At 37.6% G+C, this 26117-nt stretch overlaps 3 protein-coding genes across 3 annotated transcripts; 2 read left to right on the top strand and 1 right to left on the bottom strand.

Annotated features, from left to right (window-relative positions):
- Nucleotides 1-426: 426 nt before the first annotated feature.
- Nucleotides 427-14879, top strand: rlf (RLF zinc finger). Its single transcript, XM_051867229.1, has 8 exons — nucleotides 427-707; nucleotides 6604-6758; nucleotides 6883-6964; nucleotides 7706-7841; nucleotides 8129-8331; nucleotides 8434-8570; nucleotides 10011-10152; nucleotides 10243-14879. The coding sequence occupies exons 1-8, from the start codon at nucleotides 492-494 to the stop codon at nucleotides 14653-14655; spliced, it is 5484 nt and encodes a 1827-aa protein (XP_051723189.1). The 5' UTR covers nucleotides 427-491; the 3' UTR covers nucleotides 14656-14879.
- Nucleotides 14880-15261: 382 nt separating this feature from the next.
- LOC127498175 (dynein light chain Tctex-type 1-like) lies at nucleotides 15262-17268 on the bottom strand. The gene is made up of 5 exons (XM_051867235.1): nucleotides 16504-17268; nucleotides 16325-16366; nucleotides 16039-16162; nucleotides 15876-15953; nucleotides 15262-15751 (listed from the first exon to the last, which is right to left on the bottom strand). Exons 1-5 carry the CDS (start codon nucleotides 16528-16530, stop codon nucleotides 15681-15683), a joined length of 342 nt encoding a protein of 113 aa, XP_051723195.1. The 5' UTR covers nucleotides 16531-17268; the 3' UTR covers nucleotides 15262-15680.
- Nucleotides 17269-17514: 246 nt separating this feature from the next.
- zmpste24 (zinc metallopeptidase, STE24 homolog) lies at nucleotides 17515-25952 on the top strand. Its single transcript, XM_051867522.1, has 10 exons — nucleotides 17515-17889; nucleotides 18109-18255; nucleotides 18370-18456; nucleotides 20300-20416; nucleotides 20509-20661; nucleotides 20749-20890; nucleotides 20993-21171; nucleotides 21704-21808; nucleotides 21954-22097; nucleotides 24541-25952. Exons 1-10 carry the CDS (start codon nucleotides 17782-17784, stop codon nucleotides 24763-24765), a joined length of 1407 nt encoding a protein of 468 aa, XP_051723482.1. The 5' UTR covers nucleotides 17515-17781; the 3' UTR covers nucleotides 24766-25952.
- Nucleotides 25953-26117: the final 165 nt, after the last annotated feature.

The raw sequence follows: 26117 nt of genomic DNA, 5'->3' as shown, positions 1-26117 counted from the left end.
GCCCCATTTAACAAAAATATAACATTGCTCAAAATTGTAAACCCTGTTACCCACGTCATTACAAGAAAAAAAGGACCGAACAAATGTGTTTCTTTAATATTGATATAAGATTATAATTATCAATAAACCATCATTCAGTCCCAAACGTACTAAATTCTGGGTAAAATAATGTTTTTATTGTTTTTATTATTTGTTCTTATTGATGTTTATTTAACGTTTCCTAAAAAATGTATTTTGATGACATTTTATTATTAGTAGCCTATCAGTAGCTAGTAGTATAGTAGAATATATAATAAACAAGAATTATCGGATTTTTCATTTTCAGAATCACTCGGAAAAATATGCTTAAGGGAAACTAGTCAATTTCGTAAAAACATAATTTTTGTTAAAATAAACATTTAAAGCAGGGTGGTCAACGTGTTTTGTGAGAATGCGCGTTGCACTCGTCAGTTCCACCTGGAGCAGGAGGCCCTTCGCTATCACATGACTGTATGTGTGCGTACGCGCCGTGGCTGCCAGTGAACATGGCGGATGAGAACGCAGAAGCGGAGCTCGACTGGAGCGGCCGACACAGCCTGCTGCTCGATGAGGACACATTTTTCGCTATGGAGGGTCTGCAAGCCACCCTTCAGCAACTCGAAGCCGAGCTTCGGCAGCAAGACGTTTCTGAAGAATCGTCCACGGAGTACTGCAATAACTTCTGCCAGGTACGAGCTGCCGAAAACGGTGCATGGATGCGAATTGTTTATATGCAACATTTCAGAGCTGTGGCGACTCGCGTTAGCTGACCAGATGCAAGTTGTGGCTGCAACCAACTATGCATGGATGTTTTCTCAACGCGTGGGCCGCTTAGTGAGCCATGCAAACGCAAAACTATTACAAGCGAATTGTGTTGGCATGCACGCCCAATGACCAGCAAAATAAGAGACGATGCAAGCTTTAAGTTGGCATTTTCTTGTAGTAAGCTGTATACGGTTGTGTTTGTTAGCTTATACTGTACATAGCGTGTTACACGGCTCCCCCCTGCCCCCTGTCCCCGTATATGCGGATGTAAGTTTGTGTTTAAGATTGTGGATCTGTGGTCTGTAAAATCGTGTATTAGAGATTTGGCTGTAAGGGCCTGCTGAAACGGCATTTCCATGTTTTTTTTTTTGAACAGGTATATCTTATATTGGGGTACAGCACGTTAGTGGGGTGGGGCTCGCTTGTGTTTATCTTATGCATGTTCTCGTCTCTACTAACTTTGATGCCCCCTGTCACGTGTCACTTCTAATAAACCTTGAGCGTGTTTGAGTACTTGGGTCCAAACTCAGACCCCTTTTATGAGACCAAGTTCTCTTTGCATTTACATTGAGATTTATTTTTAGTTATGATTGGGTTTCGGTTCAGTTTTCATTTTTAGTTATGATTTGGTTTCGATTCAGTTTTCATTCACACTGTTGTTTTTGTGGAACCAGCGCACTTGAATATTATTGTAATATAGGCCTAATATTGATTATGATGTTTGATACTGTTTTTAATATACAATTAAGTAATTGTACTACCTGTCAATGTTAGCAGAAAGGTAACAGTGTATACATTTGTTTAATGAAAGATATTTTCATTAAAACATTATTGCTCTTTCACATCTTGAAATAGACAATTAATTTAGCTATATTTTGGCATGAAAATACTATGTACATTTTGAGGCAAATTTCAGTCATGTTATATTAAAGACATCATGAAATGAAAATTGACCTTATTTACTTTGTTAGCGCACATTACTAGTTTTGTGGTGAACAATTAATCCATGCAAGTTAATACAAAGAAAAAAAATTTTGTTGTGGTAATCTGAAAATTTGCTTCTGCTCTGGAATGGCGTTCCTTCTCTGATGACGTGGGTTGAATATCCTTAAAGGGTTAGTTCACCCAAAAATTTAAATTGTGTCATTAATTACTCGCCCTCATGTCGTTCCACACCCTTAAGACCTTCGTTCATCTTCGGAACTAAAATTAAATTAAAATTAGATTAAAGATGTATTTGATGAAATCCGAAAGGTATCTGACTCCTCCATAGACAGCAATTTAACCACCGCTTTTGAGTTCCAGAAAGGTACTAAAGACATTGTTAAAATAGTCAACGTGACTGCAGTGGTTCAACCTTAATGTTATGAAGCGACGAGAATACTTTGTGTTCAGAAAATCAATCTTCTGCGTTATTCTCTTACACTGTTTACGTTCAGTGCTTCCAGATTCTATGTCTGAACGCTGGCTCAGTATTGGTCGACGCTGATCACGTGAGCAGCATGACGCATGTGTTTGATGCCGATGCAGGTGCCGGCCAATAATGAAGTTCACGCCATATTGTAATTACTGTAACTACACAGAGCCTGTAATTACAGCTTGTAAGCTGGGAGTTTTCAGAAAGCTCCTACGTGTACCACGTGGCGCCGTAGATTCATTCAGGCGTTGATAGTGGTGCCATAGAAATGCATAATTCCCAGTCCGAGGACGTGAACAACTCCGAATATAAAGTCATGTGTTGTCATCTCAAGATTGCGGTAATTACACAGTGGCGTGAATGCAGCATTAGTCAACCTTCTGACGTAGAACCTGGAAATGCTGAAAGTAAACAGCGTAAGAGAATGACACAGAAGAGACCTTGTGTCATCATTAATGTTGTACAGTAATGGCAGAAATTATTTGTGATTATGCAAATGTGAACATAAGAGAACTCAGAGTGCACTGTATTTCAATACTTGCTATACCAAACAAGTCTGGTTCACTTTAAAGGGGTTTTTGAAAGTTTGCACAACATTTTTAATTAAGATGAATTAAAAATGTTTTGCAATACAACCTATGTTAAAATTATTTGCATTGTGGTGTGATTTTTGTCATGGTGACCTGTGACAGCACGTGTCAATCAAAACACCATAATGCTAATTTTTCAGTGTTGGTGCTGCGCTTGAAATTTAGTTGTAACAAGCACATTAACAGTGTCCCATTGGGAACCTAAAGGCCACATTTAACAGACCTCAGCTTTACCTCAGCTTCCCTGTTGTTGTGGCAACCATTTTAGCAGGACTCAGTCCTGACTGATGTCCTATGCCACATACTACCGGTCTGCCTTAAGACTCAAGGCATTTGTTCATTTGTATCAATAAACTGGATTTCACTTTTCATGTGTGCTTCATGGGTTCTTCTCTTTTGGCGCCTTCACACCATGTCATAATTACTGTAAGGATTCTGAACTGTAAAAAGCCTTCACGTGCTTGTAGAACTTGTAGAACTCTGAAAGCTACAACTTGTAGGCTACCATGTGGCTGCTAGAGCACCTGACCACTGCAGATTTGAGGTGTGTGACTTGAAGCGGCTCTGTGCTGACCGATCATATATGACATCTAAGTACCATGAGAGCATTTTGAAAGCATACGAAGCTTATTTACGGTGATTACAACATGGCGTAAATGCAGCATTTGACTGAAAACATAACCCATGGGCAGATATTTGTGAAGCAGGAAGGAGTACCCAGAGCACCCACATATTGGTTGAAAACAAGTTGGAACAAGTTTCCCGCTTGCCATATGTCTTGAACTGCTACTAAGTTTTTTTTTTTTTAGTAAAAATACACTTCTTTAACCTTTGTAAACAGCTTGTCTTTATGAAGGTTGATGGTTAACAATTACGTTTGTTTGAACCCAATGAGATCAATATTATAGGTGGTTTCTGAAATTCCAGATTAGACATTAGCAGAATAATGATCTAACCACTATGAGTTTTTCTTCACTCAAGATGAAAGTGAAAGCTTTGGGGGGAATCTGGTTAACAGGGTTATACCCAGTTACATAAAGGGAAACTGTCCTAATTTTAGTTGGAGAGGTTAAATATGGCATGACATTTCCTTTCTTGTTCTCTATAATAAGATATCAGCTGGGATTTAACATCCTTGAGGCTTGATGTTTGTGAAAGGGGAGTTTGAATGTGTATATCAGGAACACGGAGGTTATCTAGAGTTGCTCTGTGCTCTATTTACATCTACTTCCATCCCTAAGGTCCAATCAGAGCGCCCCAGCACAGATGGAGAGCTGTGGAAGTGTTGTATCAGGGGTTTCTCCTTACATCCTCCCTTGTGTGGACCTGTAGGTTTGCGGTAGACACGGCATGCTAACATGTTAGAGTCAGGCTCTCAAAAGACACTTGTCAGCACTCTGCAGAAGTCAGGCCTCATCCACCTTTGTCTTGTTCCTTGTGCATAATACACTACCATTCAAAAGTTTGGGGTTGAAGATTTCTTAATGTTTTGAACGAAGGCTCTTATGCTCACCAAGATTCATTAATGTGATAAAAATGTAGTAAATATTGTGAAATATTATTACACTTTTTTTTTTAAAATTTATTTAAATATATTTTATAATATAATTTATTGCTGTGATGAATAATACTCCAGGGGGGTATTCCCAAAAGCAGGTTATGCGCCAGACCCGGGTAAGTTTATGAACGAGCAAGCAGAAAACCTAAACTTTTTGTTCTAAAAACTGAGATAAATTTCAGGGTATGAAGTAGACATAGCAACTTATTCTCTGAACATAACCTGCTCCAGAACAGGTTATGTTTCAAGGTTAGTTTACTTCAGAGCTATTCAGCACATGCATACTTTATTGATGAGTCTCCACTGGGCGTGGCAGATTTCACACAATATATATTTTTTTTAATTGTAAAGCTTTTTTTTTTTTTTTTTTTTTTATAAACATAAAGCAATATTTATTTTAATCTGTTTCATGCTCACACGTCATGGATCTGCATTCAAGTGTTTTTGTTTTTTGTTTTTTTTTACATTGGGATGTTTTCTATATAATGTATTTCTATAATACAACTACATATGATACATCTCACCTTACAACAAATGTGGAAGCAAAATCGCTAAACAAAAAAGTTTATTTCAATCAGTCTTTTATTTTTAATTTATACATTTAGCATGAAAATTGTTCACAGTAATTAAAAAAATTATTGCACAACCAACTATGGTGGCGATTTTGGCTAAGAATGTAAATCATCGTTAAATAAAAGAACGCTTCTCAGTGTCTGTTTCCATGGTGACTTAAAGGGATAGTTCACCCAAAAATGAAAATTTTGTCATTATTTACTCACCCTCAAGTGGTTCCAAATCTGTATGAGTTTCTTTCTTCTGCTTAACACAAAATAAAAAGTTGGTAACCATAAAGGTGATGGACCCATTGACTTCCATAGTAGGAAAAAAATACTATGGAAGTCAATGAGTCCATTACTTACTCACCACTTGAGGGTGAGTAAGTAATGACAAAATCTTCATTTTTGGGTAGGGTGACCATATTTCTCATGGTAGATTAAGGGACGGGTGGGCAATATAACCATTTTATTTGTAATATGAGAAATTGTTATATAAAAAAAGACATGAGATACAAATTAAACCTGTTTTCAGATACAGTAGGTTTATTTACCATGTATACATATTTTGTTGTTTAACATTAATGACAAATATTTAATTAGGCTTCTGTCCCTTTAAGACCGAATTCATGGATGTAATATACTGACTGATTTTCACCATAGACTTTAAGGTTTTCACCCACCTGTTTACGTCCACTTAAGCCATAACCGACTGTATTTACATGAGACACACACGATGGACATTTTGGCAACTATGTGTGCAATTGACCATTCAGGCGCAAGGAGAACTGATCGCGTGCATTTTAGAGAGAACTGGGATCACGTGCAAGGAAAGAGGGAGCGCTTCTGGTGTGTGTCTAGCGCAATTCTGCCTATTCCGCCTTCACTAACGGCAAGTTAATTGATAACGAATTGTGATTGGATGGTACTTTTGTTCTATGACGAATCTGATTGGGCTGTTCTCGCTTGACAGAACACTACTACTACTACTCGTGCTATCGGTCATAACGAAATTTTAGGAAAGATGAAATATGGGACAAAACATGATTTTTTTTTTTTTTCTTAATAAGTCGGGACACTAAAAATAGAGCTAAAATAGGGGACTGTCCCGAGAAAAAACGGGACATCTGGTCACCCTATTTTTGGGTGAACTATCCCTTGAAGAATGTCTTTGTGTGTTCATGTGAACATACTCTGAGTTGACTGAACTTACTCCCGGATGTTTTTGGAACGATAAATGTGAATAATTAAGGTTTAAGAAACATTTCTTATGTTGAAAACAGTTGTGCTGCTTGATATTTTTGTGGAAACTGTGCTACATTTTCTGAGTTCTTTGATGTATAAAAGGTTCTAAGAAATCTTTTGTAGAAATCTTTTGTAACCTTGTAAATGTCTTTACTGTCACTTTTAATCAATTTAATGCATCCTGCTGAATAAAAGTATTGATTTCTTTAAAAAAAAAAAAATCCTGATCCCAAATATTTGAACGATAATGTATATCTGCATAGAAATTGTTAAAAGGGTTCATACAGCATGACTTTAGATGTACGGTTAGGTTACACTTTAACAGACTTTTATTGTTAGTGTGTTTTAATATCTGTTGGACCTCTGAAGAGCAGTAAATTGGACTTGACTCTTGTGTGTGGTGTTAAAATGGCTTGATTATTTTTATGATCTTGTTTATTTTGGTTATTCTTGTAGACTCTAATGCATTATGCTGGGAGCAGGAATTCAGTGGAACACGGATTGCCTCTATTGGAAGTTTACTGTCTGTCAATCAACTGTTTTGCTGCTGCCAGGCCACATCTCACAGGCGACTCCCCCAGTGTTGCCCTTGTGCTCAAAAGACTTGCATTGTAAGTGCTATTTTTAGGATTGAATAATATCTGTAATTTATGTATTAATAATACGGGCTCAACTGTTCACATAAAGAGTATACGTATTAAAACCAGGTTGTCCATATGTTGTGATTATCTGCAGGAGTTGCCTTGAATTGTTGTTGTCTGTGCCTCAAAATGAAATCCCTTTGGAAGCCTGGCTGCAGTTCCATGGTTCAGTTCAGGTAAGATCAAATTATTGAGTTTGAGATAGATCAAAAGTTTAATTTTGACTGAATAGAAGAGGCAAAATTAAGTTTTCTGGATCCTTAAAGAATTATTATTGTGGAGATTAGGCAAACCTTTTTCAGGCTTAAAACATTATTGTGGATAGAGAGGCATCGCAGGGAATTCTTGTGGCGTTGCTTTTTAAGATTGACATAAATAACATGCATGTACAGTAGTAGCATATTTATGTATTTACATACATCTTGATGCATACAATGTAAAGCCACTAAAATAATCATTTTTGATGTACAGAATCTCACTGTACTTGTACATTTTTTTTCTTAATATATTTCAATGTATTCACATTTTTATTTGAGTGCCTTTATAATTTAATATTGACTGGGTCTTCCAATTATGGTTTGACTTTAATATAGTTCTGCAAAATGTTTAATTGTACTAGGTCAGTCCATAATTGCCAGGCCCCCTATTGAAGACCCCTCTGTCACAGACAGTCAGCACTGGTGTTCAAGGAGACAAGACAGGCTTGTACTGTCAGTGTATTGAACAGAAATAGACATAAATTTCCCATTGGGAATCAATATAGCAAGTACAATGACCCTGGACAATACAGGAAAAATACAGTGGCATTTTATCTAAAATTCGGTGTCTGTTTGCTGGAAACTAGTTGCAGGCAGATGCTATAGACTTTACATATTTTTTCATTATATACTTTTCACTCTGTGATTGACTCTTTACAGGCGGCCCATGAGGCCATGCTGCAGTATGGCAGTACAGATTTGCATGCCCTTCTGAACATCACAGGTGAAGGTGGAGCTTGGAATAACCCTGTCCTGGTCTCACTTCTTACCGGTCAGCCTACAGACCCAGATGAGGGTGAGTAACACCATATTATTGCAATATAGTTGATTATGCCTACAATAAGTGTAAACTAACAGGTTGCTATTTCTTTTTCTTTGATTGAACATTTGGTTTATTCTGCAATGTGGACAGGCTGACATTTTATTACACAGTATGTCTGAAGTAAACACTTATATCTGAAGTTTTACCAGTTTAAGGGAGTTTTAATAATGTGATGTCTAAAGTCAGACCTTACAACAACGTTGATATCTGCATTAAAACACAGTCAGCTGTTTACTTATCATTGCCTTCCTCTGGAACAGTGAATGCATATCTTGCTTTGGAGGGAGACGGTTTTATGGAAATGCGGATCAAACACTTGGAAAAAGTAGGGGAGGTAGAGAAAGCACTGATCCTCAACAAGGCCTGTGCTAACTGTAGCCTCCTGCCTAACCAGTCTACTTTTCGTCAAACCTTTGTCACCCAACTGTGCCAACAGCTGCCTAGTGAGGAAGCTATTTTAGAGGTAAAATACACAGTTTTACTTAATGATTGTCTCCGATTATGGTTGAACTTCATGATGTGTTTGTTAATAAACTATTTTACTATCTCTCCCTTTGTCTATAAGATTTCTAGAATAGATGCAAAAGATGTCCTGGACATTATTTGCAACATGGATTCTGAGGGGGATGAGAGCACAGCCTTCATTCTGTGCACCACATATTTTACACAGCAGCTACAGCAAGACAGCTTATACTGTTCCTGGTGAGGACCTTTTATAACCAAAACACACTGGACTGTGTTTGTATGTGTATTTAGCTTTGTTCACTTGTATACAGATCACTGGAGATAATGCTAATACCAGCTGTAAATGCAATCTAAAAAATGAGATTTCCATGTCAAACAAGCTCATTGACTTTGCGTCATAGTGTGTACTCTAACGTTATCACGATACCAAAATTGTGACTTTGATGCGATACCTCACTAAAATATCTCAGTACCAAAAGATGAGATGTTTGCTACAGAGTTTGATTAAAGGTATTACTGCCATCAGCTACCTCAAACTCCATTGGTGAAAAAAGTTTGCTTGGCAAAATAAATCACACTTGTTCTACATTTATTTGAGGGCTGTGCATAAACATCATATAGGCTAATTATGTTATCAATTTCATTCATTAACTAATGACCAAAATCTTTCAATTTCGTGATACAAGTCCTTTTATTTCACAATAACAACTTATATCTCAAAATGGTTATTTTTATTATTTTATTTTGTCTTTGATATTAAAAATAAGAACAAAGATGCAAATGACAAACAATAGGACAATTAAGAAAGATATCAAATAAAATATAGTGCATTATTTTTTTCAGGTGCAGACTATTTAAGACTAGCATTTATGAAAGAAATCAAATGATCAAATATGAAAAAATAATAATATTCATTATTATGCATAATATTCACTGTATGAATTCAAAATACATTGATCCTTATTAAAGATATAAAGTAATTTAGTCAAGAGCAGCGAGTGACTCTTGTTTTCTTTTGTTGTTTGATTAACATTAACAGTATAGACAGCAGCAGGTTTATTAGGCCATGGTCACTTTAAGACCTAATGCACGGGTCCAGTTTACTGATACACATCCCGAAGGCGGGCGTTTTGACATTCTGTGTGTATTTGACTGTTCAAGTGCAAGAAATGTGAAGGAGAAATGAACTTAGAATTGCATGCTGTGGCGGCTTTCTGCCACTTCAGGTGCACTTCATACACTTTGAAAATGTGTCCGATAGCACGAACCACTTTGAGTTATTTTTTGCTGTTTATTGCACTTGACTCATTTTAAATTCAAGCGAGTCTTGATTCATGCATGTTTCTTTATTACTCTAAAGTGTCAATATCTTATAGCAGCTCATATGAGAGGACGAAAGGTTTGGCACTCATAATGTGCCTGCAGAGAGTGGAAGCATAGTGCTTCACACAATGCAGCACAGGAAATACAGCTCTAAACACTTATTCTTAAAGTATCAGTGCTAATAAAATTAGGAATCATACATTTTTTACTGCAGGGTATCGCGATACATTAGTACTGGTATATTGTGCAACACTCGAGATATTAGCATAGGTAAACTTGTGGAGTGAAGGCCATGAATGGGTGTATTTGTCAGATGTTTCTGAAATGAAGTTGGTTTTTTTTTTTTTTTGGCAGGGAGCTAACCCTCCTTTGGAGCAAACTGCAGAGAAGAATTGATGTGTCCCTTGAATCATTTATTGAGCGGTGCCTCCAGTTTGCAGCCATTGCCAGGACTATCTACCATCTCCTATTCCTCATTCGTGTAATTCAGACAGAGGTGAATAGATTTGTTTCCTCCCTCGTTATTTGGTTATCCCTTGAATGTACACTAAGTTGTTTCTGTCTTTTTGTCTATTGTATTTTTCAGACAATGCAGCTTGGCCTAGCAGTATCAGTTGAACTGTGCGTGAAGGCTCTTCGGCTTCCAAGGCAAGATGACGTAGATGCAAAAACAATGGTCTGCAAAGCTGTTGTCTGTCTCCTCCCTGATGATCTGGAGGTGATACGAGCTTGTCAGCTGACAGAATTCCTTTTAAGTCCTGCTCAGGAAGCCTTTGATGTCCTTGAGGAGCTCTACACACGTCCTGATCAAAAATATGATGAGGAAAATGCCATCATTCCAAATTCCTTGCGTTGCGAGTTACTACTTTCTCTGAAAGCACATTGGCCCTTTGACCCTGAATTTTGGGACTGGAAGACATTGAAGCGCTACTGTATTCAGTTACTGGGGCTGGAACCTGAGGAAGAAGTAGAGGATGAAGCAGCACCCGAGGAGCTGTGTAATCTTGGAGCAGTTTTGAATGAAGAGATTGAGAAGGAGGAAGAAAATGAATATAAGCTTAATGTATTTAGCAGAACTGAGCAAGAGCAGACAGTGGAAAAAACGGAGACTGAAAAGGGACAAAAAGACTCACAAGACATCTCTAACAGATCCGACAAGCATCAGAAGAATAAATTTGTCTGCCAGATATGCCATAAACAAGTGGTTGAGACACGGATCTGTCACCATGCCAGAAAACACATGGAAAATGACACGTGGACATGCCCTGTGTGTCTACAAAATTTTAAAAGTAAAAAGGAGTTTGAGCCACACTCCAAAAAACACATTCAGATTCCTGCAAAGGGTCACTGGAAAAAGAAAAAAGTGAAGAAGAAGGTGGACCTGCAAAATTTTTTCAAAGAAGATAGTTTGGACGAGCTGGAGCCTGGTCAAATTCCTTTAGACCCTTCCCTTGCCATGTACTATCAGTCCACCCATGACCCTGTTGTATTAGAACATATATTAGAGCAAGCTGCCAGTGTGCCTGATAAGCAGGTAGAGACTGACTATATTACATTTGACTACATCAACACATACTTTAAGTTACAGGATCGTGATGTTTACCAGTGTCCAGCCACTAACTGCTCAAGAAATTTTAAACTTTTTAAGTACTTGGGTGTACACATCAAAAATGAGCATGATAGTGAAGACCCTAATTTGAAACATTATCTGGAGATGAAAGACCGCCGGGAGAAGTGCACTTTCTGCCGGAAGACCTTCATGACTGCCTATCACCATCGGCAGCACCGTTGGGTCCATTATGGAGATAATCCTTACATGTGTGTGGTCACTGGATGCGGAGCCCGTTTTGACACCACCAATGAACTTATAGCACATAAGCACAGTCATGGGTTCCGTTTGTCCTACGGCTGTGAGTTGAAAGGCTGCAGTTTCTCTTACTGTGACCTTGGGCAGCTCTACCACCATGAGGCGCAGCACTTCCGCGATGCAGCTTATACTTGCACCAGCCCAGGGTGCAAGAACTTTTTCTACTCTCGCAGGGAATTTCTACAGCACTTGGCCACTCATGACATCACTTTCACAGAGAAAGACTTTGAGACACAGAGAAAAATGAGACGGAAACTCTTGATCCCAGTTGTAGAAAGTGACTTGGGTTCTAGGACAAAGGCAGAAGTAGAGAATGGTGTCCAAAAGGGTGGTTCAAGTTCATCTTCACAGCTCTTGGCGAACAGTGGATCTAAGGTCTCGTTGATGTGTGTTGCTGTCTGCTTCGATGGAAGAAAGTTTACATGTGGCTTAAAAAGGTGTGAAAGGACTTTCACTACTGCAAGAGAACTTCAGAAGCACTTGAGAATTGCTCATCCAGGAGAGTTTAATGAGGAGGATCAATTATGCAAAAAGAAAGTACAAGCAAAGCATTCTAATACTCAAGCCAATGAATTGCATAAAAGTGGCCAGGATAAGACTCTAAAAAGGTCATCTACCGAGGAATCCAATCACAAAAAGGATCTCTCACCTGCTCCTGAGTCCGTAGATTGTGATGCAACCCTTTCAAATGTGGAACTCAGTGCAGCATTAACCGAAATCATGCTTGGATTGAGTCAACTAAGCCTTAATTCTCCCAGCACCAGATGTGCTATGCGTAATTCGCAGAGCACTTGCACGCCTACCTTGAATGCAAGGTCACCTGCCAAAGCAGCAAACAACAAAAAAGAGGTGATATCTCATGTAGCGAGTAGTGGTTCAAAGAGGCTGTCAAGCAAGTCAGAATTGCCACAAACGCATGACCACATTAAAGACTCTGAGAAGAAGAAACCCCCAAGTGAGCCCTCAACCAAGCCTTACACCTGCGAAGCCAAAAGCTGCCACTACCAGAGCGTTACCTGTTGTGCTTTAAAGCAGCACTACATTAAGATTCATGGATACTCTGAGGAGAACTTGCAACAAATGGAGGTGTTTCAATCTCAAACATCTGAGCCTCTCAAAACACCTGATAGCACTGAAGATCCTGTCTTGGATGACAATCAACCTCATAGCGAGTTCCTTGTGCAGGCCACAACCAAGCCTTACACCTGTGAAGCTAAGAGATGCCACTACCAGAGTGTTACTAGTCGTGCTTTAATGCAGCACTACATTAAGGTTCATGATTACTCTGAGGAAGAGGTGAAAAAGATGGAGGTGTTTCAGTCTCAAATATTCAAGCCTTTCAAGTGCCATCTCTGCTCCAAGAGCTACAGAAACAAAAAAGAACTGAGGGTCCACTATATACAGATGCATCACATTAATAAAGCTGTTGTTGAACAGATGAGCTGCTCTTTTAAAAAGAGGCTTGTTGATAAAGCACCAGTGTTGTCATCTTCTAAAATGAGGAACAGGAAGAAGTCACAATCTTTGAAGGTGGATGACATTAAAACCCAAAGACGAGACAAACACCTTTGGCAACAGAGATGCCAAAAACAAGATTATCAGTTGTGGAAAAAAAAACTAGATAGGAAAAATGGAGAAATAGGAAAAGTTAAAGCTAAAGAGAAAAAGCAAGTCAATTCTGAAACTGTTGCTGATGTAAACCACGAAACGGTTGATGTTAGGGGAAGCCGCCGCTTGGTAGCAAAAGGGAATCTGAGCCACATCCTCACTAAATACAATAAACCCTTTCATTGCGTGCACAAAAACTGCAATGCTGCCTTCAGTAATCAGAATGCCCTTGTTGGCCACCTTCAGTTAGCGCATCACTATAACCGCTCACAGTTGTGCTTTCCATGTGAACACAAAGGATGTGATAAGCAGTTTAGCAACTTGTCTAGTCTTAATAAACACTACCGTAAAGAGCACAACTTTAACAGAAAGAAAATTACATCAAAAGTGTCCTGCAAATCTAAGAACATACCAAAAAGACAGATGGCCTCATCAGAGGAGCCCATACCAAGGTTCAAGTGTACCTATGCTAACTGCAATGAGTCCTACCATCTCAACAGCAGCCTCCTGCGTCACACAAGTCAGTTTCACCAGAACCAGACTCCCCTGAATCCAGCTGCTACTTCTGTGAACAGCAAGTTCAAAATGAGCTATAAAAAGCATGTGTTCTATAGGCACTGTGATCCATCTGATTCCCTTGTCGTGCGTCTCCAGAGTACACCTAAAAAAGATGAGTCAAATAGTGGATGCCAAACAAAGTTGATCATCTCACCTTCTTCCCAGTCATCGCAAGATTCCCAAAAGCTGCCTCTTAAGCAACCTTTGAGATGCTGCCTCAAGGATCAGGAAATCGCTCGGTCTGAGGAGAACTTTGAGTCCATTGAAGAAAGTGCAGAGGAGGTGCTGGACAAAGTACCTAAGACACCAAAAGTCAAACGAAAAAAAGGATTTGATCGGTTTGTCTTCCGAACACATGAGGAGGCTTTGCAGATGTGCCAAGACCGCTGCCTGTCTGTGGCCTTCCCTTGCATGGTGCAGAACTGTGACTCTGTAGTCACGAGAATGAGTAGTTTGACTCGACATTATATTACAGTTCACAAATTTTCACGTAAAAATTTGACTGACAATGTGGACAAATTATGTTACACTGCTGAACAGTTAGAAGAGATTATACAAAAGAAATCTGCTGTGTCTGCTATACCTGATTTAACAAGGATTCCAAATGGCGTCCTCAAAATGGAGTATCAGTCTGAGCCTGCGACCCCAGGTGGACCGTCACTGCCAATGAGCCTCCATTCGATCAAAACTGAATCAAAGGGACAGGAAGTAATTGAGTTTTCAGGGGAGCCACACCCCGACAGAAGTTTGCTTATTGCAGCTGAAGAATTGCTCTATGGCTCCCCAAAGTCAAGTGGGCACCCTGAAGAGCCTGTTTCTGAGAGTCCAAGCCACAAAGACAGATCAGACTCAGAGTTAACAGCACCTCCCCTTATACGACCTCCACCGCTTGACCTCTCTCCACCCTCTACCCTCAGAATCTCTGTTGATGAAGGTTCATTTGAACCTTCTGGTAAAGACAGGTAAATCTATTAACATTCCTTCTACTGTTTCCATATCAGTTCCCACCCCAACTCGGCAGCCCCTCAGACGTAAGAATGAACTATCTGAACCACCACCACCAGTCCCTCTTTCGCCAATCCCAAAGGATCCTGTAGCGCACAGTCTAGCGCCACGAGCTTTTGACATTGCAGCTTACAAACCTATGGGCTTCGAGTCGTCATTCTTGAAGTTCATTAAAGAGAAGGAGGAGGAGATCAAATATGAAAAGCCGTGGACTGCAGGAGTTACTAATCCTTGTCTCAAGCCTGATCCACCTCGCCGCAGAGATTGTTTCAGACGGAACTGCTCGGTCAAAGAGAACACTCAGAGAGGAGCCCCCATCTCTCGAAGCCGCAAGTTTCGGTCATCCCCTCTGAGGCACTTGATCTCTAAAGGAGAGTGTACCTCTATTCAGAATCTCCGTCTGATTTTGGAGAGGGCTTTAGGGGGCTGTGGCGATCAAGCTATAAAACAGCTTCAGTTCTTGAAGCCTGTGGTGGTTCTAGAGAGGCCAAAGTCCTCTGCCTCCATTCTCGATCTCTTACCCTCTGAAACTAAAGCATAAGCTTCTGCTGGGCAACAAGGTAGTTAAAACTCTTGTCCACCTTTTTTATTTGAGAGACTTTCATAGTATTTTTTTATATCATTGATACAATTTTGGTTCTTTGCGGCCAGAATTGAGTACCTTTGATTGTTAAGTTGTGAATGTTTATATCTGTAAATAAGGTCAAATAAAAAAGAACAAAAGATTTCAAAAATATGTATTTTGTTATTTTGTATACACATCAGACCATAACTGTAAATGACTCCACATGATCCATGTTAGGTTTAGTTGGTCATATATATATTATATATATATACACTATGAAAAGACAAACACAGATTTAGAATCGAAAATGAATTTATTCAAGTTACAAATTAAACTGGGACAGTATTGCTTGTTTATGAGGCTTTCAAAAAGGTTCAGAAACCTTTGAACAGGAGACAGGCTTACATGTTTATATTCATCCTCAGATGGCAAGTCCAAAAACACTAACTACGCAGTATATGGTTTTATTCTCCCACCGTACGGTGCAGCTCCCTGTGGGAAAACAAAAGTCAGTGTCATTAAAATTGGTTTTAATTTTTCGATAATGCTTGGAATGGATTATTTAAAGTAAGAAATCAAATCTGAAATATGTGCCCAGTCTTACAATATGTCTTACCATCTGTAGTGTTGTCCCAGAAACATGAGCTGGCAGTGTGCAAACCTGCTCCGTTTTTTTGCAGTATGACGCATGTCACTAGTTGAACAAACAAAAGAGTTGATTTGAGAAAAATACAGGTTTACATAAGTATTATTGTCATTTAAATTGCCTATTACCATACCTATGTACTTAAAAGGTTTTCCTAATTTAGTTAGCTGGTTCAGACTTGACTCTACGATGTTTGACATCCACTGGTTGATTTTGCTGTGTTGGTAAGAGCTGTTTCCAATGGTGCTTTCAACAGCCTGTTATCAAAAGACCCCATAATACCATAATACTTGATTATTGCAAAGAAACTATTGACCATTTATATTTCCAAATATTACTCATGCAGTCAAAGTAACGTTAATTGAATTAATAGTTGAAGATTGACTTGATGTCTACACAGTGAGGTAGTAAATTCTTACTTCTTTGATAACTGTGGTAATCTCGTCCACAACAAATGTAGTCTGTGAATGAAAGTAATATATGGTTAAGGTCGCAGTTCAGTATATAAGAAGAAAAAAAAATTATACTACAGATATAAGTAGGAATAACAATTCTATAACATAATACTAGTTATTGTTAGGTTATTTGTCTTAAATACCTCCTCAGCAGACTGATCTTCGTCCATTGCCTGACTTTGTCCAGAGTGTTTTGTAGTTTCTATAGAGACAGACAAGGGTCTCCCTGGATAGTAATCAAAACCACAGACTCGCTGCTCCCAAGATGCTGTTCTTCAGTGTTTTGTTTTTGTTTCGTCTCGCAAAGCAACGACAATTATGTCAAAGAAATCACCAGTTATTTTTTTTTTTTTTTTTTTTTGGTCACATCTCGAGTTTGTGGGGGGGAATTATAGAAAATGATGTTTTGCATTATAGGAGGACACAACAAAAACTGTAGAGAGTACATTTGGGAAATACATTTAGCTTTGGTACATTAAGAGTTGATTACTGTATACTAATTTAATTTAAACAACTTGCTCTCTCACTTGACCTGTTCTGATGTACGTTTGTACTCATGCAATTGTGAAAAGGAACTATTCATAAGTGATATTTGCCTTGATTTGTTTTCTTCAACTAACGTTATCCCGTATCATTTCAACGCAAGCCTGCTCTTTACTGACACGGTTGCTTTTCATACACACAACTTTTAAAAGCTAGAAAATGTGTTCGTTCTGGTAGCCTACTAATACTGTATTAAAAAACAAATAAATAAAGAAAAAAAAACTGGTGCATAAAGGTGCCCAGAGTTAAAGAGAAACACCCATATATACATTTATATTTCGTATTGTGTCTGACTAATGTAACATTTGTTACAACTTTATTAATATTTAGTGTATTTAACGCTGAATACTTCTGCTCTCATCATTTTGACTGTAGTGGAACCGTTTAACTAAACTAGTATACATAATATATTATTAATCTGTAGTATATATATATATATATATATATATATATATATATATATATATATATATATATATATATATATATATATATATATATAAATAAATAAATCCATTTTATCACAGCACATACGCTCATAAATTGTACATTTTTAATTTACAAATTGTTCAGGAACCCATTTTGTTCTGCTCTTGTGTCCTGTCGAACACATTTTCTAGTTGCACCCTATTTTCACATGAATGGGAAAGGAAGTGATAGAGCGTGAGTTATCATTATTTGTGAATCCCTGCATGTAGTTTTTCCAATATATGGACATTACACATACACATTCTCGTAAGGTTCAAGTCTCGTTTTGGGTCGGAACAGGTACGAAGATTATCTGTTGCCTTGAATGATCAGACAACAGACTGCTGAATTACTGGATAGCCCGAGCTAATTAACGGTGCCAACAAATAGTTTACTGCCAAGCTGTAATAATGCTGCAGGAAATTATTGCATTACCATTTGAAGACAAAATCTTTTACGCTGTCCTGGTCTTCTCATGGACGGTGTATGTTTGGGAGGCCTACCTCGCCTATAGACAGGTGAGCATATGCTTATTGCTTCTTTATTGTGTTTGTGGAAAGCATTTAAAGTCAGTCACTTTATGCATGAATGATTTCCTATTCTGATTTGCAGATCTTGATTATTAAAATCTAAATTCTTCTCGTCTCAGAGATTTGTGTAAATGCATTTTGATGTACTAAAAAGATGAACTAGTCTAAACCCTGTATAAACCCCAAGACGCGTTTTACCTTTCACAGAGGAAGATCTACAGGACTACAATGCATGTGCCCACTGAGCTGGGCAAGATAATGGATTCAGAGACCTTTGAAAAGTCTCGCCTCTATCAGCTGGACAAGAGCAACTTTGGCTTCTGGTCTGGACTCTACTCTGAGGCAGAGGGCACGGTGAGCTTAAATTAATGTCAATTTCCAAGATTTAAAACTGCCTCCTATGTGAGATCTGTCTTTTCCTCTTTGAGCATGTTTAATCTTTTTTTCCCATCTTCTTTTATTTTGTAGCTGGTACTGCTCCTAGGAGGAATTCCGTTCCTTTGGAAAGTGTCAGGGAATCTCACAGCTCGTTTTGGTTTTGGTCCAGAGTATGAGGTAGGTGTAGCCTCTGGAACGTTACTGTCAGAGGGGGAAAAAAAAAAAAAAAAAAAAAAAATATATATATATATATATATATATATATATATATATATATATATATATATATATAATACACATATACATATATATGTGTGTGTGTGTGTGTATGTATATATATATATATATATATACACACACACACACACACACACATTATATATATATATATATATATATATATATATATATATATATATATATATATATATATATATATATATATATATATATACACACATTTCTATATATACATACATATATTTCATATATATACATTTCTAATGTTTGTTCTCATCCTGTTGCCTGTTTTTATGAATGTTGGCCAGCAAAATTTATCCTGGTTAATATCCTAGTGCTGGCTCAGTACCTTTTTGTTCTCAAATAAATCCAATATTGTCACATGATCTCATCATGTAGCTTGTGAGTGGTGTCCAGTTAAAGTGCCCCAATTGTGTAATATTGCTGTTTGTGAATCAGTCTGCAAAGTTTCAAAGATCAAATTGTCTTACTTCCTTACTTTACTTAGGTTTGTAACAAATTTGCATAATGCCAGCATATGTCAAATTCCTGCATCAGATCTCAAACCTATACTAAACTTGCAAAGGAGTGGGACAACTGTGTTAATAATAAGCTCAATCCAATCATACATTAAAGTTTTTTTTGCAAGCTTTCTTTTTGAGTGTTGACATGACCAGACTGTTTACACAAAATGCCAAATTGCTCATTCTAGACTTACTCATTTGTTTTTATTGAAAGGTGATGTACCACCAACGTTTTTTTTTTTTTTTTTGTCAGGTTCCTCTGTCTATAAAGCATATTTTGTTGGAATGTACTGCTTTAAATGCTATTAGGCACTGTTTTTACTCAGAAAATCCTCTAATGGATGTTTTCAAAAATGTTTTAACAGGAATGATCTGAAATGTTTTTTTATTTTTTTTTATTCAAGTATTGAAATGAAAAATCTCATAATATTCGTTATTATGGGATATAAGGAGTTGGTTGTCAGCTGTTGTTTTTCATTACTACTGTATGTTGTTACTACTATTTGTTTCTTTTAAATACAATGATCTTGTCATGAAAATACCCATAGATGCTGGTATGGCAATAAAAACAAACAAACAAAGCCGCCCTTAAACACTGTAGTTGTAGCTGAGATCTGGAAGAGTTTGTGTAGTTGACACTACAAGAAAAAGCTGTTTTCTGCACTGCGAAAGCAAATCCAATTTGCATTCACTTCCAAAGGATGAGGACTCAAAATGATACAGTAAAAACGATGCCATCGTTACTGTTCATATCAATGTGTATACAAGTGCTGAGGAAGCATCCGGAGCTGAAATTCTGATATGATATTATTAGGCGTTTCATTTGTGACGTGCTGTAAGTGGTAGACCAATCACAACTTTTGGAAAGGCGTGGTTTATAAATCCTTGATCAAGCTGTTTCAGACACTGGGGAAAAGAGATGAGGTTGCAGTGTATATTAAGAGAAAGTTAAAGTGACTTTGGATGCATGTTAACCTATTTTAGGAGACCTCCAAAACATAATGAGGGACCCTTTAAAATGGCATAATTGGGGAACATTAACATCTTGAAAACTAAAGAGATTGTTTTCCATTTTAATGACATTTTATGTGAATGTCTGACTTTTGGTAGTCTAATCACATTATTAATAAAAAAATAGATTGTATACTATACATACTATATACTGCTGAAAGAGTAAGAAGAATTTTATACTAGTATGTTATTCTGAACATATCCAGAAGGCATTACATTATTTCAAATGGTCTTCTTACCTTCAGATCTCCCATTCTTTGGTGTTCCTGATGCTGGCGACGCTATTTAGTGCTCTGACTGGCCTTCCCTGGAGTCTCTATAACACTTTTGTTATTGAAGAGAAGCATGGATTCAACCAACAGGTAGATAAAATCTAGCTCACATATATCTTTTCTGTCATAGCAGGAATAAAACTAATGATACTGAAATCTCTTTAATTGTCCCTTCCTTAAAGACGCTGGGTTTCTTCCTGAAAGACGCTCTGAAGAAGTTTGCTGTGACTCAGTGTATTTTGTTGCCAGTGACGTCATTGCTCCTCTATATCATCAAGATTGGCGGTGATTACTTCTTCATCTACGCCTGGCTCTTCACACTCATCGTCTCACTGGTCAGTTTTTCTTGCTTTTGCTGCAAGTGTTGTCTGTAAGGAAAAACAAAAAGTGAACTGAACTGTTCCTCCTCCTTTGGTCTACAGATTCTGGTGACTATCTACGCAGACTACATCGCCCCTCTGTTTGATAAGTTTACTCCGCTGCCAGATGGAGAGCTGAAGAGTGAGATTGAGAGCATGGCAAAGTCCATCTACTTCCCCCTCACCAAGATCTATGTAGTTGAAGGTACAGTATTTTTATTACTTTCTATAGAACTATAATTGTCTTCATCTTGATATCTTGCCCTTTTTTTCCCTTCTCCTAATATTTCTGTTCACTCTTTTCTAGGTTCAAAGAGATCTTCCCACAGTAATGCCTACTTCTATGGTTTCTTCAAAAACAAGCGCATTGTGCTATTTGACACGCTTTTGGAGGACTACTCCCCTTTAAATAAATCTGGAGAGAAAGAGCCAGGAACGGGAGAAGAGAGCGAGGCAGTGGTCAATGAGAGCAAGTCCAAACCAAAGGTCAGAGCCAGAACACTAACAAATTAGATAAAATGCTGTATTGTAGAGATGCACAGGAAATTTGGCACTCGTTGATATGGCATGACAGATCACTGTAGCCGCCTCAGTTCGAGCACACAAATTAATTGTTTATTACAGCATGAAATAAACATGGGTGAACACCAGAAGGTATGTAAAAAGAAGGATTTCTAAAGGATCATGTGACACTGACGACTGGAGTAATGGCTGTTATCACAGTTTTAAATTGTAATAAGATTTCACAATATTAGTTTTTACTGTATTTTTAATCAAATAAATGCAGCTTTGTTGAGCATAAGCGACATATTAAACATGATTAAACATGTGATGAACATTACAGACCCTAAACTTTTGATTGGTATTGCGAGGGGGAAAAAAACAGTAGTCCATTACAATATTACAAAAAGTGGGTACTGCATCATTTCCATGTGTCTCTTACACTGCATTTTGTAGGCATTTATTTTCAATGTTACTAAATGTTAGGGTTTATCACTTTTTTTCTGTCTGTATTTAGAACAAGAAACAGGGCTGCAGTAACCCTGAGGTTCTGGCAGTTCTTGGACATGAACTGGGACATTGGAAACTAGGCCACACAGTCAAGAACATTGTCATCAGCCAGGTGAGTTGCTGTTTGTATGGCTGTGCTTTTTTTTTTTGTTAACTTCAGCTGTCAACCACCACACAATGAGCTACACAAAGGAAATGTATTCTGGTCATGTGGTATTTCTCACAGCTACTGTACCATACTATATTTTTTTTTACAGATGAACTCCTTCCTGTGTTTCTTCCTTTTTGCTGTTCTGATTGGTCAAAAAGAGCTATTCATGGCATTTGGTTTTCATGACACCCAACCGACTCTTATCGGGCTGATGATCATCTTTCAGTTTATCTTCTCGCCTTACAATGAGGTAACGCATCTTACTTTTTTCCCCTGCCCTCCCTTTCTCTGAAAGATACATGCAGACTCATTTGTTAACCTATGTATGAACATTTTTGCTTAAAAATAATTCATACAGGACATTATAAGATATGGGCTGCATCCAAAATTGCATACTTCCCAAAAAACAGTATGTGGAAAAAAAAGTATGTCCACATTCACAGTACTCATAATAGTGTAGGCAAAAAAGTACCCAGATGACATACTACTACCGGCGAGATTCTTAAGTGTGCATACGATGGACACTTTACTATCCCATGAGGCAATGGGAGAGAATTTGTGAATGGTAGTGATGCAATGCTATTGATGCTGGTAGGTCATGCAGGGCTTAAAAACGAAAAAAAAAAAAAAAAAAATTAAATCGTTCCACTCCGAGCAGAATCGGTATTTTAACGTTTCTGTTCCAGCGTTACTTCTGTATTATAAACGTTCCGAAACCGGTTTAATTAGAAAAAATAACGGTTAATAACGTTATTTTTATTTTATTTTTGCATGTAGCCTACTTAATAATAATAATAATAATAATAATAATACGTACAGCATTTTACTTATTAAAAAAACGAAGAGAGTATTTGCCGTCTTAGCCAATAGGCCTACAATTATCTTTTATAACAAGATTCTGTCCAAATGTAAACCTAATAAACAAAAGGAAAAACAATGGTTTATAAATTAAAGTATTTTTTCAAGATATTTTAATGTTTGCTGCATGGTTAAAAATACCGACGCTATTCCTGAGAGGAAAAAAGATAAGTCGCATAGGCCTATACGTCTCATTTTACTATTACATTCAGAAATAATGATAAGGTTATCGGTAAATAAAGTAAAATGTTTACAAATAGCCTAGTCTACATTTAGCTTTGTTTTTTAATGTTTGTAAACATAAATTATGAACAAAACTGCCCTATATTATTTTATCTATCCACTTATGTACTCCACAACAAAACCTCTAAAGTTAACAGTTGGACTATTCAGGCTATAAACGTCAAGCCAAAACGAATAAATAAAAAATTCTCTTTTCTTTTTTTATTCTTTTTTTTTTTTTTTTTTAACGCCATTCCAGCTTCTATTGCTATATTCAAGGTGAGAAACAAGTTTATTTATTGGAAATAAAACTAAATAAGATGCAAAACGAATTAATTTAAAGTGAATCTGTAGCCTACCTTTCTCATTCGGCACGAATCCAAATGTTTTCATCTTCGAGACGAATGCTAAACTATTATTTATTATATGAGCTTTGTACTTCACTCGCATCATCGACGTAAAACATCATCCTTCACATATAACAGCATAGTGAAGCGGTGGTAAACGGCAGATTGTAATACAGAACTGAATTGAGCAGGCTGCGATATCAAGTAAGCAATGCAAGAATTTGTGTGCGCGCGCGTGAGGCGCCGGCGCGACCACTGGAAACTGTCTCCGTATTTTATGGTCATACAGGTAAAAGCAAGACATCATTCATACATTTACAAAAGACACTCAAATAACGAAAACAAGCAGAATGTCTGTTTCCTTTTCTAGATCTTTGGAGTGCGCCACAATGAACCACTTTCGTTTTGTTAATCTGTAGACCTAATTATTTAAGTGAAATATTTCGCGTAGCCTATAGACCTTTTGTAGCCCCACCCCTTTTCAGCGTTGCGCTCGTTTTGACTTCCGGTTTGTATTTCCACAGCGATCTTACATTTATGAATAAACTGCTCGTTTTAAAATCTTTCCGTCCTCTGACATTTAAGACATCTGCTTTAAACATTACAATGCTCATGATAACTTTCATTAAATTTACAACAAGTAAATCTACTTAACCAGCTAATTATTCTAATTATTCAGCAATGCCATAGAAATGTACAGAGCTACCGCAAAACGGAAGTTCAAAGACAATATTCTAAAGATGGCGGCGCGCTTGTTTCTCTGGTAAATAAGGTCTATAGGCCTAAATATTCCCTTTTATTTTATGTGTTATGTAGGTAGGCCTAGTTTTCTCCGTTCACAGAAGAGCTGCAGATGCGTGATGTGACGTTGAAAATTGTACCATCCTGCAATTTTCGCTGGTTTCAAAACGCACAACAAGCTGCGTTATTAACCGGTTAATGGCCATTTCAAATTAGCGTTTCTGTTCAGAACGATTAAATTTGATTTCGTTTCCGTTTCTGGTTATGTCCCGGTTTTCGTTCCTTGAACCGGTTCAGAGCCCTGAGGTCATGTGATAATGACAACATGGCGAGTGTTGTACATCCGCATTGCATTCATACTACACACATTCATACTATATTGAAAATTTTTTACCGGTCGTGAAGTAATTACTTACTCAAAATAAGTACCTACTCGAGAGTATGCAATTTTGGATACAGCAATATTCATTTTCTGAATAATCAAATACATCTGATCCATGTTCACCTTCACTTTTTCCGCTGCAGTTGCTGTCGTTCTGTCTGACGGTGTTGAGCCGAAGGTTCGAGTTTCAGGCAGATGCATTTGCGCGCAGTATGGGCCGATCGTCTGAGCTGTACTCCGCTCTCATCAAGCTTAATAAAGACAACCTGGGCTTTCCTGTAGCAGATTGGCTGTTCTCTATGTGGCATTACTCCCATCCTCCCCTGCTAGAGCGGCTCAGAGCCCTCACTGGACCCAAGCAAGACTGACGGCTTTGCAAGGGGGGGCCACGTTCACCACTCGCTCCCCCGAGAAAGGGTCTCCATCGGCCTCTGTTGGCCCTCTGATATCGATGCCTATTTCTCTCTCCTTCCCTCTCTTTTATTTCTAGTTCCTAAGTGTTTGTGTTTTGTCATTTGTTTATCGCCCTGGAAGAAAAGTCTAAATTGTTTTCAGATGGCTTCAGATAACTCCATGTATAAGCCTGTGTGTTTTGTATGCCTTTTGCAATTGTTCTTGATATGATTTTGTTTGTTTTAATTCGATTGTACATTTTAGCTGTCAATTGCCCCTCCCCTCCATGCATTTTCACTTTGATTTAATGTAATACACATGGACTGTGAGAGAGAGGAGGTTAAAACATTTCAGAGGGGCCCTCAGCACCATTTAAAACCAAGAGATTCTTACATTTAATACCGAATGCCAGTTGGTGAACTTAAAATATATGTCTGTCTGTTGAAATGGGAATGAGGTTTGTCTGCAGTATAATGAAGCACATGGTTCAAATCACAGATGTGAGACCGCTATTCTGAACTTGTATGGCTCAATAAGGCCAACAAAAATGTCTATTCCAATTTTAGTTCTTTTGAAACCCTTTTGAAATAATTTTGTTTGTTTTACTTATGACCAAAAAGGGTTTGAGCGTTTGTGTAAATATATTAATTTTTGTGAAATATGAGCAACATTAAAAGGGCAAAGGTGACTTTAAAAATATTTAATGAGTAGCTGGAAATCTTGTTTTATTATTTAGTTAATTTTCTCTCTGTGCCTGAGTGTTACTATGAGAATGTGTGCTGTCCCATTTTTCTCTCCCCATTTCCTCATAGACTATAAACCCTGAGTCGTATCAGTTTTGCTGGTGGCTTGAAACTGCATTTATAAGGATTCTTGTGAGTTTTAAGATTAAGAATACACATGGCTGTTGAATTTAGCATGCAATCATGTCAAAATGTTGGACTCTAAAGGCTTTTACTTTGACATGTTAATGGCTTGAAGCTGAGTAGTAATGGCTTAAAGAGTCCATGAAATGCCCACTTAATGAAAATTATCCTTAGAATGAAATGTCTGTGGGTTCATACTTATCCCCAAGGAAAATGTCTTGTGACATCTGGAATGATTGACTGAATAGTCTGGAAAGATAAACTTTTGCATCACTATGAATAAAAAGATCACAACAGCTTTGGTATAAGCTTGTTTTATGTATCCATGTGTTTTTTATCACCAGGTTCTTTTCTCGTTCCATTCACACCATTTAAGTGTACTAAATGTTCAAGAAAAAAAAACATGTATACATTTGAGACCCTAAAGGGACATGGTGATGAGAGGAAAAATTGTCAATGCT

Source organism: Ctenopharyngodon idella, chromosome 17 (genome assembly GCF_019924925.1).
Source record: "Ctenopharyngodon idella isolate HZGC_01 chromosome 17, HZGC01, whole genome shotgun sequence".
Taxonomy (NCBI): domain Eukaryota; kingdom Metazoa; phylum Chordata; class Actinopteri; order Cypriniformes; family Xenocyprididae; genus Ctenopharyngodon; species Ctenopharyngodon idella.
This window is presented reverse-complemented; position numbering and strand designations above follow the sequence as displayed.